At 41.4% G+C, this 17,431-nt stretch overlaps 1 protein-coding gene across 3 annotated transcripts; it reads left to right on the forward strand.

Moving 5' to 3' along the window:
• The first annotated feature begins 955 nt into the window (after positions 1–955).
• Positions 956–15,648, forward strand: LOC106543499 (glutathione S-transferase omega-1). 3 transcript variants are annotated; one of them, XM_087725807.1, is made up of 7 exons: positions 1,007–1,112; positions 2,232–2,334; positions 2,608–2,714; positions 4,111–4,333; positions 6,920–7,021; positions 13,477–13,583; positions 15,166–15,648. In XM_087725807.1, the coding sequence occupies exons 3-7, from the start codon at positions 2,656–2,658 to the stop codon at positions 15,317–15,319; spliced, it is 645 nt and encodes a 214-aa protein (XP_087581933.1). In that variant the 5' UTR covers positions 1,007–1,112; positions 2,232–2,334; positions 2,608–2,655; the 3' UTR covers positions 15,320–15,648. The 3 variants fall into 3 exon arrangements, with proteins under 3 accessions (XP_013915004.2, XP_087581933.1, XP_087581932.1); XM_087725806.1 differs by having other exon boundaries at positions 2,232–2,267; XM_014059529.2 differs by lacking the exon at positions 2,232–2,334 and having other exon boundaries at positions 956–1,112.
• The last annotated feature ends 1,783 nt before the right edge of the window (positions 15,649–17,431 follow it).

Genomic DNA, 17,431 nt, shown 5'->3' on the forward strand with positions numbered 1-17,431 from the left:
GGTCCCCTGCTTGGATGGGGTGTGGGTTGGACTATATGACTTGCAAAGTCCCTTCCAACTCTGTTAATCTGTTAACCTCTTCTTATTCCTATGTTTTTATTAACTTGTGGTATAGTTTTAAAATATATTGTGTACCTTATGAGATGCATCAATTACAATCATCATTTTACAGATATACAATATAACTTAGGGAGGGGGAATTTATTTTCCATTTCTGGTCATAATTTTAAGTCTGCACAGCCAGTAAACATTGTTTTAACTTGAAATGACTTGCAAGAGACAAAAAAGTTTTACTTGTTTATTTATACAAATATTAATATATCACCTCAACCCAGAGATTCTAGGCATTTTACTAAAGTTAAAAAACGCCCAACCCCAACAACAAAAATAATCCAATATTCAACAGAAAAATATGCACTAAAACATATCATATATCTGCTGAGGATAATTGCAGATTTATCTTTCTATGTTGGCTACCTTTGCGTGTCATCAGGCAAGTTGCATGGTTTACACATTAAGTTGAATCACAGGGCTTAATAGAAGTCCAATGTTACTGGGGTTTACATGACATTTAGCGTGATGTGGAACGTTTTGAATTCCGCTATCCTAAGAAAATGACGCGCAATTGTCTAAACGCAGACAAAGCGAAACTAAACACGGGCAGAGAACTTGGCAGTAGAATCCATTTGCCGCCCTGTTTTTAGACCTTTTAATCCTTGTCTTTGATCTTCAAACGTATGTTTACAGAGAAGATGGAATTTGTACTCTTCCTAACTGTACTTCAAATGCACAGACCCTTACAGTTCATCCGCAGCTGTATCCGAGAGTTTGCTACGCCGGAAGTATTTGCCGCGATAGAAGACTATCAGTTCGCTCTGCCCTCCGAGCCATTTGTTTCGTGTCAATCAGCCAGCGTGGAAATCTCTTAAGCATCCAGCGGAAGAGGGAGATGACCCACTAACGAAGAGGGAGGAGCCAGACTGCGTCGAGGGGCGGGTGGAGAGAAAAGGCGAAGTCTTAAGGGAAAATTCCGATGTTCGCAGCCGGTACCATTTTCTCTCTGGTGAACCGAAGCAAGATGTCTGGGGAATTCGCTAGAAGCTTGGGAAAAGGTGAGCAAGCGTTCTGATCCCAAGGAGGAGCACCTTCTTTAACAATCCAACTGGCTTAAGGCAACCCTCCTTTCTAGGGATGTTATAGAATTATTCGTTTGGTGGAAACTTTTTCCGTGACCTTCCCTAAGGCGGTTGGGTGTCGTCCAGGGCTGGTCTTCACCCACGCCGTTTTTCAAGAGCTGGTGAACGACATGCAATGGAGTTTCATGGGGAATATCATGTCGATAAAGATGTTAACCCCTGACCCCTGGTCTTGGGTGGCCAGAAACGATGAATGGTTTCTCTATCATTAAGATTAAAAATGCTACATATCGAAAATTGGGGCGGTGGTGATGGTTGTGTAATACAACCAATGTGTACACTTCTGATATGACTTTTGGTGGACTGTATACTCTGATATGCAGCCTTGCCCTAGTATATTTACTGTTTGCATGTTTGTTTATTTATAAATTTTATATTGCCGCCTATTCACACATGGTGGCTCAAGGCAGCTTACAGGAATATAAAAACACCATATATAGAAATTAAAACTAAGAGAGAAAGTAATCAAATAATAAATTTATTAAACTAGTAAAATAATATAAAAGCCTTCCACCCCCCACACCAGCGACAACATAACACACAAGCCATTTAATGGCCTCCATATCACTCTTAATGTTAACAGACATTAAACCTGCGTGCATAAAATTGTTTAAAATTTGGCCAGTAATGATTACTCTAACAAAAGGATGTATTCTTGGTACTCATTCCTTTCTATTATGACTCAGATGTAGATATTTGTATTTATAAAACACATGAAGCTTGGGTAGTTTTAATCCAGGTTTATCCGGTTACCATTATTTGGTTTTTTGCAACAGACTATACTCTAAACACACTGGGTAAATAGTTGCAATAGTTTTGGGTAAAAAGCAGTACAACACAGAGGCATAAACACACTGCCCAAGCTTAATATATTGTATGAAGACACGGTGTGTAAGATAAACTATTGAGTAACAATAATGAGAAAGTATAGTAAGAAGATAGACAATGCTTGTTTTGAGAGTTTTAATTCCTGCCTTTTTTTCTCTTTTTGTATATTATACACTTTAATGTCATGTTTTTGTTGTTGCCTTCTAGGTGGAGGCTTTGTGGTATCTGAAGCAGAACAACTAGGTTCTGTAACAGCTTTGTTCCATATACTATTAACCTTGCTAACAATCAAGACTCTCTTTTCCGCTATGTATGTACTGTGATTAATATAAGTTTTGATGTCATTGTTGTATAGCTTGGCATCTTTTTTGTTATATTGTTATCCTTGGGATGGTGACATTGTTTTGTGGCATTCTTCTTTTTGAGAGTGGGGGGCATCAGAATTACATTTTAATGTGTGCCGTTGTCTATACAGCTATATGACAATAAGCGTTACCTTGTTTTTCGGATGGCTGATTGTTTGTCTTCAAGATAGAATCTAGTTTTTGTTAGTTCTGACTAGAAATTTGAACCTGTCTTTCAGGAAATCTAGCCCCAGGGCCAGTGCCTGAAGGAATCATTCGTCTACAGTATGCGTTACTGCCCTTTTGCACAGAGAACTCGACTCATCCTAAAAGCCAAAGGAATCAAGTATGAGCAAATACCTTTCTCCTATATTCATTACAGCTTGATGTAAAAATATCAAATCCTTTTTTTTGTTGAAAATTAGCAGATATTGTCTTCAAAACATGTTACTTTCCTTCGTTTAATATCATAGAACATTTTCAATTTCAGATTTGTTCCTAGGGGATTCTGCTGCAGAAAGATTTCATCTGAGAACTTAGTTTAGAAATATAATAGGGAGATTGATGGATAGCTAAAGGGAAGGGGTGGTTGTTTTCTTTCAAATTCTTGGTATTTCTATTATGATTATGTAATATGTTTTCTTAATCATTTCCAAGATTTGTCTTGTGATGATTGTAGATCATCTTGCATGAGTAGATTATTGGATTAGAATATAATGCAGTATTTCAGGCATAGACATGCCTGAGTTACATTCCTTTTGGATTTCAAAGCAACTTGAAGGAATATGGCATTTAGTTATTTTTCTAATATGTCCATCACTCTTTTTAAATAGTGAATGAGCATGTGCACATGGTCCAATTTATTATAATGGTTAGCTGTTTTTGTATGAACAGCCATAGGACATCTCTTTAATTTTTTTTTTTTTAAAAAAACCTGTCCTCCACATCATACCAGTTAAGATAAAATCAGGATTCTAGAGATGGGCTTAACTTCTGTTGGGTTTATAAGTAGGTCTGTTCATGCAGATTTCTTGGCGACCATATGAAAGTGATTAGCCTTTGCTCTTCCAGGGTGCTCTGGTTCCTCCCCCTATTTTTATTAGGATATGTGATTTCCTATCCTGATGCTAATGAAGACTACTCCTGTTAACTTTCTGAGATCATTTAGGTATGTTACCAAAGGATGAAATTTGCTTAACCATTAAATATATGGTGATTGTATTTCAGGGAAAGGTTAGCATGAAGTAATCCAAGGGACAGTTATTCTCCTAGCCATGCCATGCAATCCAATAGGATGGACATAATCTGAATCTTGTTCCAAAACTTTGTTGAAAGAAAGAAAGAAAGGAACATGGAGCCAGGCTGCAAATGCAAGCCATGGACACTAACTTCTTTGGTTGTCCTGTTTGAATTAGGTGGAGACAGCCTTATGTCGATACACACAAATTAGAACCCTAAAACCAGAATTTAAGAGTCTTCTCTTCCAGTTTCCAAGAGTTAATATTATCATATTATATTTTTCAAACAGCATATAGCAGGAATTACTACTCGTATATTTTATTTTTATTTATTTCTATTCCATCTTTATTATTTTTACAAATAATTCAAGGTGGTGAATGTACCCAGTATACCTTATCCTCTTACGTTCCCCACTACAACAACTTTGAACAACCTTGTTTTTGCATAGCCTGTTTTAGCCTCCTAAAAGAATTAACCTGGTGATTTCATCTCATTTTACTTAGCCATGAAATAGTTAATATCAATTTGAAAAACAAACCAGAATGGTTTTTTGAGAAGAACCCATTTGGAATGGTACCTGTGCTAGAAACAAGCAAGGGACAGCTGATCTATGAATCTCCAATCACTTGTGAATATTTGGATGAAGCTTACCCAGAAAAGAAGTTGTACCCTGCGGACCCTTATGAAAAAGCATATCAGAAAATGCTCCTGGAATATTTTTCTAAGGTATTATTGAAGCATAGCAAGAAATTCATTTTAGTGTGGAAGATTATAATAAAACTGGTAGATTACCTGGTAAAACAGGCAGGAGATAGGTGATGGTGTATTCCTTCCCCTCTGTTGAGAAATGCTGTTCAATTAATTGATCAATTAATTAATTCAGTCAGAACTGAAGACACGTCTTGGATGAGAAGTGAAATGTCTTTCTCAAAGAAAATAGCATAGTCCAGTGGCCTTTTGAAAAAACACCTTTGAGACAACCAAATTGGTAGACACAATTAGTCCTAGAAGATCTGTCTATCTCAGCAACCTGTAGTCATTTGATCATGATCTGACAGCTTGCCAACTGGCTCTCACAACAGTTGTAACATCCTAAGTGATCGCTACCTTCCCTACTGGCATCCCAGAAGCAAAGTCAACAGGGAAGCCAGCAGAGAAGTCCCAAGTTGCTTGGGAAAGACTCCTCCACCTGTGCATTCTCCCTGACTGTTGAGCTCACGACCAGCCTCTCCAGCCACTCACACATCCTCTGTGGCTGTTCGCACACTGTTGGGCACCTGCGCTCCAACGGGGCAATAGGCACCCCAGGCCCTGCCCCTTTTGGATTGTATTTCTTTCACCACTCATGTAGCCTTGTGAACTCTTTCCCCCCTTGCACATCCTCCCTACCTGGCTGCAGGCACCCTAGGTCCCACTGTGCCCACATGGTGCACATCCTTCTCTACCACGCCTATCTGCCACAAAGGAACACTTGTGCATCCTCTTATCCAGCAGCAGCTATCCTAACCCACTGCATTCATAGCATGCCTCCCATTTGTGCACTCTCAAGCATCATCTCCCACCAAGCAACAAGTACCCCAAGCCCTGATGCCCCTGGGCCATGCTTTCCTGCCTGCTCCCTCTCCCATCTGGCAGTATCCACTTACCTGCCTGTCAGCCTGCTTGCAAGCCACCTATTCTACCGTGTTTCCTCAAAAATACGACATGTCCTCGTAATACAGCCATGCCACATTTTTCTGGTGGGCAAAAATATAAGCTCCCCCGCATATAAGCCCCCTGGACAACCACCCACCTCCGGCCAGGCAGAGCGCCGCTCACCAACCTAGCAGTATTCCAAAAGTGCCAAACCGCGGGAACCTGGGGGGAGGCAAAGGCGATCGCATTGCTTGGCACCTTTGGGATACCGCTAGGTTGGTGAGCAGTGCTGTGCCCAGCTGAAGAGGGGAGTTGCTGGGCGACTGTTCTCTTGCGAGCGGGCTCCCAAAGAGCCGGGCACAGCCTCATGGGCGAATGGCTGTGTTGCGCTGTCACAGCAGTGCAACACAATAGCCATGAAGCGACCACGCTCACGAGCAGCCATCCAGCAAACCCCCTTTGCAGCCGGGCACAGCGCCATTCACTGATCTAGGGGTATCGGCAAGCCGCGTGAGCACCTGTTTGCTGCCGCCCGGCTCCCGCAGCTTGGCGCCTTCCAAATGCCAGTGAATGGCGCTCTGTATGGCTGGAGAGGGGAGTTGCACGAGTGGCTGTTCCGCTCTTGCTCAGCCACCTCCCAATGCATGGCCCAGCTGTCATTACAGAGCCAGGGCACCTCCGCCATCGCCACCATCCCAGCCTGGCTTTTTCCACGGCTTCCAACCCAAGTCTTTCAGCAGTGGCTGCTCTGGGTACACACTCTATGGTTGTACGTTCTGCAGGCAGCTGGCCCACAACCATAGAGCGAGCGCCCAGAGCGGCCACTGCCGAAAGACTTGAGTTGGAAGCCATGGAAAAAGCCAGGCTGGGATGGTGGCGGAGGTGCCCAGGTTTCATAATGAGAACTGGGCCATGCATCATGAGGCTGGGAGGTGGGTGAGCGAGAGTGAAACAGCCGTGGACACAACCCCCCTCTCCAGCCGTGCAGAGTGCCATTCACTGGCATTTGGAAGGCGCCAAGCCGCAGGAGCTGGGTGGCAGCGAACAGGCGCTCACGTGGCTTGGCAATACCCCTAGGTCAGTGAATGGTGCTGTTCCTGGCTGCAAAGAGGGTTTGCCAGGTGGCCTGCTCGTGAGCGTGGTCGCTTCATGGCTGTTGTGTTGCGCTGCTGCGACAGTGCAACATAGCCATTCGCCCATGAGGCTGTGCCCAGCTGTTTGGGAGCCCACTCGCAAGAGAGCAGCCGCCCAGCAACCCCAAAACAATAAACCCCCATAATAAAGCCCAAGCCATATTTTGTTGGTAAAAAGAAAATAAGACCGTGTCGTATTTTCGGGGAAACACGGTAGAAATTTCCTGCCACCTTTCCTGCTCAACGTGGTTGTTGGAAGACGGCAGTGGTGAGGAGATAGTTTGCCTAACAATCCACAATTCTTGTTTAACAGCAGGGATTGCTGACAATATGGCAATATGACACTTTGCCACATTATTAGCAATGGAAATTCTGGTCCTATTTGCTGTTATAAATAAAAATTGGGATAAAATATGTTACCAGGACAATTTATTGTTTGTTGATGGTATTGTCTCTCTATATTCCCATAATAATTTTTTGTATCTTGAATGAAAATCCTATATTTTTGTGGGTCTTGGTAATGTATCATTTCTAATTTACTTAGGTGCCTCCAATAACCTACAAGTATACTCTGGCTATCAGGAATGGTGAAGATGCATCAGCACCGAAGAGTGAATACCAGGAGAAGCTTCTCAGGCTTGAAGAGGTAAATGGTTTATGATCTTCATTCTTTAAGAGAAAAAAGCAATGAACTGTCATAATCAATTATAGCTGCCTTCCAGATAAGAATCTTATTAAATGTGGTGGCTTCGAGATTTATAAATTGTAGGCAGAACCGTTCTGGAGGACTTGAGACTTGGAAAAGAATGAAGTAGAGACTTCCCTGCATTCTTTGAATGCTGATTGACATACTATATGCTAGGTTAACTTTTCTATTCTATTCTGTTCCCAACAGTTGCAACCATTTTAAAGACAAAGTTGTTTTGTATTGTTTAGGGGTGCACTGTCAGATCTAGTTTAAATAACTTCATTCTATGTATATGAAGTTGCATGAATCTGTCCCCCAGGGGAGCCATTCTCATACAGTACTTGAGTAGAAGTGCTTTTGTCTATGTCTAAGACTATTGCAAGCAAGTTACTCTTTCTACAAGGAAGTTGCATGGCACAAGTCTTAACAACTGTGTGTCCCTTATGTTTCTTGCATTTTTAAAAAACTTATCTAACATAAAAAATATTTTTATTTTAAGAGAATGAAGAACTAGACCAGCACAAACTCAGCTGGTGTACATGTTTTTACCACTTTCCACAGAAAAGGAAGAGAGGAGCTTATACAGGTGAAACTCGAAAAATTAGAATATCGTGCAAAAGTTCATTTATTTCAGTAATGCAACTTAAAAGGTGAAACTAATATATGAGATAAGACTCATTACAAGCAAAGCACGATAGTTCAAGCCGTGATGTGTCATAATTGTGATGATTATGGCGTACAGCTCATGAAAAGCCCAAATCCACAATCTCAGAAAATTAGAATATTACATGCAATCAATAAAACAAGGATTGTACAATATCGGACCTCTGAAAAGTATAAGCATGCATATGTACTCACTACTTGGTTTGGGCCCCTTTTGCAGCAATTACTGCCTCAATGCGGCGTGGCATGGAAGCTATCAGCCTGTGGCATTGCTGAGGTGTTATGGAAGACCAGGATGCTTCATGAGAGCAACTTTTGCCAAAAGCACCAAAAACTGGTTCAATGACCATGGCATTACTGTGCTTGATTGGCCTCTCCATTCTTCCTCCATATTCTGGGTCCTTGGTTTCCAAAAGTTGCTCTCATCAGAAAAGAGGACTTTGGACCACTGAGCAACAGGACTTTGGACCACTATGCTTCACTAAGACCAGGGTCAACACAGCCGTCTACCAGGAGATTTTGGAGCACTTGATGCTTCCCTCTGCAGATGAGATTTATGGGGATGCTGACTTAATTTTCCAGCTACCCACACTGCCAAAAGCACCAAAACCTGGTTCAATGACTGTTGGATTACTGTGCTTGATTGGCCAGCAAACTCGCCTGACTTGAACCCCATAGAGAATCTATGGGGCATTGCCAAGAGAAAGATGAGCGACATGAGACCGAACAATGCAGAAGAGCTGAAGGCCGGTATTGAAGCATCCTGGTCTTCCATAACACCTCAGCAATGCCACAGGCTGATAGCTTCTATGCCACACTGTATTGAGGCAGTAATTGCTGCAAAAGGGATCCAAACCAAGTACTGAGTACATATGCATGATTATACTTTGCAGAGGTCCGATATTGTTCTATGTACAATCCTTGTTTTATTGATTGCATGTAATATTCTAATTTTCTGAAATTGTGGATTTGGGGTTTTCATGAGCTGTAAGCCATAATCATCACAATTATGACAAATCACGGCTTGAACTATTTGTATTTGTATTTGTATTTATTTAACATTTATAGGCCGCCCTTTTCCCTGAGGGGACTCAGGGCGGCTTACAATAATGAGGGGAGGGGAGTGAAAGACAAAATACGACAAAAAGAAAAGTGAAATAACAAAAAGTGCTAAAACACAACATTCACTCAGCATTCGGGAGGGGCAGGAAAATTTATCCCCAGGCCTGACGGGCTAGCCAGGTCTTGAGGGCTGTGCGGAAGGCCTGGACTGTGGTCAGGGTACGGATCTCCACGGGGAGATTGTTCCATAGCGTCGGAGCAGCAACTGAGAAGGCTCTCCTCCGGGTGGTCGCCAGTCGGGCACTGACTGGTGGATGGAATACGGAGGAGGCCCGCTCTATGCGATCTGATGGGACGCAGGGAGGTTATTGGCAGGAGGCGGTCTCTCAGATAGTCAGATCCACTACCATGGAGCGCTTTATGGGTGGTAAGTAAGGCCTTGAATTGCACCCGGAGATCTACAGGTAGCCAGCGCAGCTCGCGGAGGATAGGTGTTATGTGGGCGAACCGAGGTGCGCCCACAATCACTCGCGCGGCCGCGTTCTGTACTAGCTGAAGTCTCCGGGTGCTCTTCAAGGGCAGCCCCATGTAGAGCACGTTGCAGTATTCCAGCTTAGAGATCACAAGGGCTCGAGTGACTGTCGTGAGGGCCTCCCGATTCAGGTAGGGCCGCAACTGGCGCACCAGGCGAACCTGGGCAAATGCCCCCCTGGTCACAGCTGATAGGTGGTGATCAAAACTCAGCTGTGGATCCAGGAGGACTCCCAAGTTGCGGACCCTATCTGAGGGGTATAAGTTTTGTCCCCCCAGCCTGATTGATGGTACGGTGGTCAAATTATTGGGAGGAAAACACAACAGCCACTCGGTCTTGTCTGGGTTGAGCACCAGTTTGTTTGCCCTCATCCAGTCTTTAACAGCTTCCAGACCCTGGTTCATCACGTCCACCGCTTCATTGAGTTGGCACGGGGCGGACAGATACAATTGTGTATCGTCCGCATATTGGTGATACTTTATCCCGTGCCTCCGAATGATCTCGCCCAGCGGTTTCATGTATATGTTAAATAGGAGGGGGGACAAGACCGACCCCTGTGGCACCCCATATGTTAGGGGCCTCGGGGACGATCTCTGCCCACCCACCAACACCGACTGCGACCTGTCCGAGAGGTAGGAGGAGAACCACTGCAAGACAGTGCCGCCCACTCCCACCTCCCGCAGTCGTCGCAGAAGGATACCATGGTCGATGGTATCGAAAGCCGCTGAGAGGTCAAGGAGAACTAGGATGGACGCAAAGCCTCCATCCCTAGCTCTCCAGAGATCATCGGTCAATGCGACCAAAGCGGTTTCTGTGCTGTAACCTGGTCTGAAGCCGGACTGGAAGGGGTCAAGATAGTTTGCTTCCTCCAAGGTACGCTGAAGCTGGAGAGCAACCACTTTCTCAACAACCTTCCCCACATAGGGAAGGTTGGAGACTGGACGGTAGTTATTAAGAACAGCTGGGTCCAAAGACGGTTTCTTCAGAAGGGGCCTCACCACCGCTGCCTTAAGCTCGGTGGGGAAGTGCCCCTCCCGAAGAGATGCAACAACAACCGCTTGGATCCAGCCTCGGGTCACCTCACTGCTGTTGGCAACCAGCCAGGAGGGACACGGGTCCAGTACACAAGTACACTATCTTGCTTTGCATGTAATGAGTCTTACCTCATATATTAGTTTCACCTTTTAAGTTGCATTACTGAAATAAATGAACTTTTGCACGATATTCCAATTTTTTGAGTTTCACCTGTAGATTCAGAAGGATGTAGAATGGAAAGAGAACTAAAAAGAATCCAGAAAGCAGCAGCACTAGGAATCAAGCTGTAGCTGTCTTTCTGTCACTGCCCCAAGCTTCAATAATGTGGACTTATTATTCTCTTCCTGAAATCCAGCAAATTCATGCATGGCTTTTGGAGAGATGTAAAGTTCATGTCACTCTCAGTGATTCACTGTTTCTCTACTCATTACTTTTTAGGACTCCTAACAATTTCTCCTTTGGACCTTATTGGACAGATTCCTATTAACAGTCTTTCCAGTAGTCCTAACTGTAGCTAGGAAATTAGGCAAATGAATGGTATTCTACATGAGAAGTGACCTGCATGTATTTCATCAAGATAAAATTTGTGTGAAGATCAGATGTTTTGTTTTAGGTCCAAGATTAATGTGCAATTCTACTGAGCACAAAAGATCTTCTCTATCCAGTCCGTTCTTACATTTCTATCCAGTCCATTCTTTACCTCGTAGAAGTTGTACACCGTATTAAGAAAATACCCCAAGCACACCTTAGACAGGTAAATGACTACATCCTAGATGACAGGATACCTGGAGAGATGTGAATTTACATCATCCACCATCAGCAGGTACTTTAGGGAAGACATTACTGTGGCATACTCAGCCAGCAAGAAACCACCCAGCCAGCAAGAAACCACCCAGCCAGCAAGAAACCGAGTATAAGATACACCTTTTTCCCTCAAAAAAGAGGCTGAAAATCTGGGTGCGTCTTATAGACTGAAGACCGCATTTTTTGCCTCCTGAAACCTCTCCCCTTTTGCAAAATGGCCATGCACAGCTTTTAAGAGGCTTTCAGAGAGCTCTTGGGCTGGGAAAGGCAGAAATGAGCCTTTCCCATAGTTTTTAGGAAGCTTATAGAGTGCCCCCCCCAGCCCCCAGGGGCACTCTATAAGCTTCCTAAAAACTATCCATGCCCTTTTTCACGAAACACGGGCCTTTTTTGCTCGTTTTTGCCCCCCCTCTGCCCCAGGAGTACTCTACAAGCCTAAGGGCTATTCATGCCCTTTAAAAAAAAACAGGCCAATTTTTTGCAAAAATGGGCCATTTTGGGGTGGTTTGCAGAATGCAAAAACTTTTTTTTTAATTTGCCTCTTCAAAACCTTGGTGCGTCTTATACTCCGAAAAATACGGTAATTAGGGATTCGGCTACAATAATAGTTGTAACAGCAGGACACCCAATAACAGGGGCTGATGGTACCACCTGTATTATTTAAATTGTATGACACTTTCAAGTTTAGCTCTGCAGATCTAGCCTTTGATTGCATGATGATACAGAGAGTCTTTTTATCTCTATTATCCTTGTGGGGAATTTGATGGTCTCTTTTCTGGGAGCTCTTTTTTAATGACTGGAATGGTTGTTGAGTTTATTTCTCCAAAGGAGGCTACATAAAAGATTTCAAGCAGTCAAAGATCATGTTACTAATGAGTGTATCTGTCAGAATACTAGTGAATTATTCAGAAAAAAGGAGTTGAACCACATTCATCTGACCTCTGCATTCAATTAGTCAGATAAGTTTTCTCCATATGACAGGAAGACATTTTAAACTTACGCTTTTTCATTAGAATAGTTAGAGATAATCCCTTCAATGACTAGAATAATGCTTCAGAGTAAGCCACATTGCCATTGATAAATACATTTAACCATGGTGATGTGATCTGCAGATCAAATTTCTGAAGAGAGCAAAAAAGAAAGCAATACATCTACTCTCTGTATAGGAAAATGTGCACTTGTAAAGCTGTTTCTTCTGCTGGCCTCCTTTATTGATCAATGTCTTCTTTTTGTCCCTATCCCTTCCTCTTAACAAAATATTACAAATTAGAATTAAGCCCTCCTGATACATTAATACATATTCTTAAAAATTCTAACATTTTAGTCATCTCAAAGGAGATGGAATATTCCTGCTAACAGACTTGCACACGAAGAAGCATAGTCTCATTAGTGGAAATATGTAATAGGGATATACAAAACACTTTGTTTCAAAACAGTCTGAGTGCAAGACTTGGAAAAATTTCTTGAAACTCAATTTTTCAAAATGAGTCATTTCTGGCATTTTAGCTTTAGCTTTAGGTTTATTAGATTTATATGCCGCCCTTCTCCCAAGGACTCAGGGTGGTGTACAACATTAAAAGAAACACATAATACAAAAGTTAAAATAAATAAATAAATAAAAATTAAATAGAATTTAGAAGCTTGGAGAATTAACTTAAAGCAAAGCTGGTCTGAACTCAAAACACTTCCAAGATATTTGAATTGATCAGAGATTGAGTTTTATGAAGATCCATGCTTGAAACTATTTACAGTGAAAATGTCTTCTTACTCTTAATTTGTACGAATGTTTCAGGTGGTGGTTTCTGCTTTTGGAAAAGATAGATCCTAAATACTATAGGCAAACAATTTCTCCATGGATCCATTTTGACTGTCCATCTTCTGCTCCATTCCCTCTCATTTTTACAGTTACTTCTATTTTAAGCACTTTCAATATTTTTTTCCTTCATACTTCTTTAAAATCTGTTTTTACAGTATTCTTCTTGTAACATTTCCACATGTTTTACTTTTAACTCTAATAGCTTAATTTCACATAAAAGATTTTGAATTTTGGGGAAGTAAAGATGTTCGCACTAACACCTCTGGGTCTACCTTGCATTTTTTATAATTTGGACTTGATGTTTCCTGTACCAACCAGTGTTAACACAATTGGGCAGCATGGAAGTACTTTAAAAAAATACATCAAGTTATAGACAATCTAGAATAAGAATTGTAGAGAATAATCTTTATAATTTTTCTCATCTTCCCGTATTTTGTTTCTGTAAATATGGTGTCAGGCCTTTCATTTTATTTAGAAATGTCATATCTTCCTGTATCTTAGATGCTTGCAAACCACAAAACTAAGTTCTTTGGTGGAGATTCAGTATCCATGATTGATTATCTAATCTGGCCATGGTTTGAACGGATGGAGGGCTTCCAGTTACTTGAGTAAGTGTTTTGCCTCTTTTATAGTTTTGGCTCTTAAATCTTGGGCATGGTTATTTTTGCAGTTTACTGTCAGGAGAGCTATATTAGCTCTACATGTTTTATTTCTAATTTACATGGAAGTGATGTCATTAGGAGGCAAAAGAGAGTAGGACAGGAGTTGAATTGGGTGTGATGTCTCTTGACATTCTGTTTTTCTAATTTAGCAAATCAGAAATTAATAGCTTTGGAACAAACAAGAATACTGAGAGTCTATGGAGCTTCTCAGACATCTAGAACAATCTTCCCTCAACAGAGGAGTAAGACAGCATCTAATTTCCCGTCTACAATGCAGTCCTTTTAGTAGTTCCAAGAAGATGCCAGAACCATTTGCAATCTGTATCAGGTGATCTGGGAGGGTACAGATAAACTCCCCAGTGGCTTCAATGGCTCTCAAAGAGATACTAATGACAAGATGACTGCCAAAAATTGAATCCTTCCCCACACCACCACTTTCCTGTCAGAACCTATCCTTCCATTCCCCCACCATCCAGTCACAACAGATGAAGCTTTTTCGGATGAAAAGAGAAACATTCTCTTCTTCTTCCTCAAGGAAAAAAATGCTCCAGTTGCCTTTTAAAAAAGCACAAATAATCATAGAGTTTCAAACAAGAGTCCTCTATTCCTCTTAACTCACAAGTGGAAGTAGAAAGCTTAGGTTGGATTATTTTAACACTGTATTTACTTCCTACTATATAGTAATTGTCAGCAATATTTCTTCAAATGCTTCTTTGAAAGTTGGGGAAGTTATCATATACAGGTAGGCTTCAACTTACAACAGTTCATTTAGTGACCGTTCGAAGTTAAAATGACACTGAAAAGAGTGTTTGATGACCATCTTTCACACTTATGACTGTTGCAGCATCTCCATGGTCATGTGATCAAAATTTGGGTGCTTGGCAACTTCATATTTGATGGTTGAAGTGTCCCAGGGTCTTGTAATCAACTTTTGCAACCTTTTGACAAGCAAAGTCAATGGGGAAGCCAGATTCACTTAACAACCATGTTACTAACTTAATGACTGCAGTGATTCATTCAACAACTGGAGCAATAAAGGTCATAAAATGGGGCAAATTCACTTAACAACTGTCTCACTTAGCCACATAAATTTTGGGCTCAACTTTGTGGTCGTAATTTGAGGATTAACTGTATGCTGAAAAATTTGAATGATAGAACTTGGGAGTAATGAAGTAATGAAATCATTTATTTGATCTAAACTACAGCTACCTACAGCTACAGCTATCTGTAGCACTTTCCTTTAGGGAGGTCAACCCCTACCCAAGTTGAATGTCATATTTCTTTCTAGGTTCACTTAGGAATGTAAAAAAGTATTTAGACATCTAATTTAATATATTCTCCATACCAGTTACTGATGACAGGGCTTCAGACAAAGGTCTTTCCCAGTATTACTTGGGTATTGAACCTGAATCCATTCTATACTATTGACCTAGGAATGTCACTGAACACTATCTTAATGACACCATGTCCAAAGATAGTTGCCTGAAAGTTTCACTGTTACCTCAAATCTTTTTCTGTTCTTTTCCAGATGTTTGGACCATACTCCAGGGTTAAAATGCTGGGTTGATCTGATGAAGTTAGATCCAGCTGTTCAGGCCACAATAACTGATCCTCAAATCTTCAAGGGCTTCGTTGAACTGTATTACAATAATAATCTTGAGGCCTGTGATTATGGGCTCTGAAAACTATGGGAAGCTTTTTCAGTAGATGACAAGGGATATTGACAGCTATTGCTGTAGCATGTCATCTGATATTGGAAATGCTTTAGTTTTGTTGTGTATTGTGTTGTGTTATGGAATGAGTATATAATTGGACTATTACCTGCAATATGTTTCCCTTTGAAAAGGAAAATGGCCAATATTGAACAGGAAGAAAAGTTTTTTTATCGTTATCTTTCTATCAATTTAAATGATGATGTTGAATTTTTTGCATTGTTTATCAATTTAGAATAGACATCAATTTGACTTTGTCTCTGTTATTGCCTTTCAAGAATAAAAACACTTCAAATGCATAGGTTTCGTTTTATTTGCAGTAGCAAGTAAAGATATACAGGTGAAACTCGAAAAATTAGAATATCATGCAAAAGTTCATTTATTTCAGTAATGCTACTTAAAAGGTGAAAGTAATATATGAGATAGACTCATTACATGCAAAACAAGATAGTTCAAGCTATGATTTGTCATAATTGTGATGATTATGGCTTACAGCTCATGAAAACCCCAAATCCACAATCTCAGAAAATTAGAATATTGTGAAAAGGTACAATATTCTAGGCTCAAAGTGTCCCACTCTAATCAGCTAATTAAGCCATAACACCTGCAAATGGTCTCTCAGTCTGGTTCAGTAGGAATCACAATCATGGGAAAGACTGCTGACTTGACAGTTGTGCAGAAAACCATCATTGACACCCTCCATTGAGGGAAAGCCTCAAAAGGTAATTGCAAAAGAAGTTGGATGTTCCCAAAGTGCTGTATCAAAGCACATTAATAGAAAGTTATGTGGAAGGGAAAAGTGTGGAAGAAAAAGGTGCACAAGCAGTAGGGATGACCGCAGCCTTGAGAGGATTGTCAGGAAAAGGCCATTCAAATGTGTTGGGGACTTTCACAAGGAGTGGACTGAGGCTGGAGTCAGTGCATCAAGAGCCACCCCACACACAGACGGATCCTGGACATGGGCTTCAAATGTCATATTCCTCTTGTCAAGCTGCTCCTGAACAACAAACAACGTCAGAAGGATCTTACCTGGGTTAAAGAAAAACAGACCTAGTCTGTTGCTCAGTGGTCCAAAGTCCTCTTTTCTGATGAGAGCAACTTTTACATATCATTTGGAAACCAAGGACCCAGAGTATGAAGGAAGAATGGAGAGGCACACGCTGCATGATGCTTGAAGTCCAGTGTGAAGTTTCCACAGTGTCTGTTGATTTGGGGAGCCATGTCATCTGCTGGTGTTGGTCCACTGCTTCCTTAAGTCCAGGGTCAACGCAAGTGTCTACCAGGAGATTTTGGAGAACTTCATGCTTCCTTCCTCAGACGAGCTTTATGGGGATGCTGACTTCATTTTCCAGCAGGACCTGGCACCTGCCCACACTTCCAAAAGCACCAAAACCTGGTTCAATGACTGTGCTTGATTGGCTAGCAAACCCGCCTGACCTAAATCCCATAGAGAATCTATGGGGCATTGCCAAGAGAAAGATGAGAGACATGGGACCGAACAATGCAGAAGAGCTGAAGGCCGCTATTGAAGCATGCTGGTCTTCCATAACACCTCAGCAGTGCCATAGGCTGATAGCTTCCATGCCACACTGCATTGAGGCAGTAATTGCTGCAAAAGGGGCCCAAACCAAATGCTTATACTTTTCAGAAGTCCGATATTGTTCTATGTACAATCCTTATTTTATTGATTGCATATAATATTCAAATTTTCTGAGATTGTGGATTTGGGGTTTTCATGAGCTGTAAACCATAATCATCACAATTATGACAAATCACGGCTTGAACTATCTTGCTTTGCATGTAATGAGTCTATCTCATATATTAGTTTCACCTTTTAAGTTGCATTACTGAAATAAATGAACTTTTGCATGATATTCCAATTTTTTGAGTTTCACCTGTATAGCAGGATATGAGATTGTGTATTTCATTACCAAGCTATAGACATTCTAATATGTATTCCCTTATTTAGGCAACTGGATAGTAAATTTGAGCAAACTCATGCATAGAAAACTATTGTCCCTAGAGCAAATGGTTTTTGGTCTGGGAAATTACTTTGGTTTTCTATACTGTCTTCTAGCATGG

This window comes from Thamnophis sirtalis, unplaced genomic scaffold (genome assembly GCF_051295495.1).
Source record: "Thamnophis sirtalis isolate CommonGarterSnake01/CBP01778 unplaced genomic scaffold, rThaSir2_p1.2 scaffold_11, whole genome shotgun sequence".
Taxonomy (NCBI): Eukaryota; Metazoa; Chordata; class Lepidosauria; order Squamata; family Natricidae; genus Thamnophis; species Thamnophis sirtalis.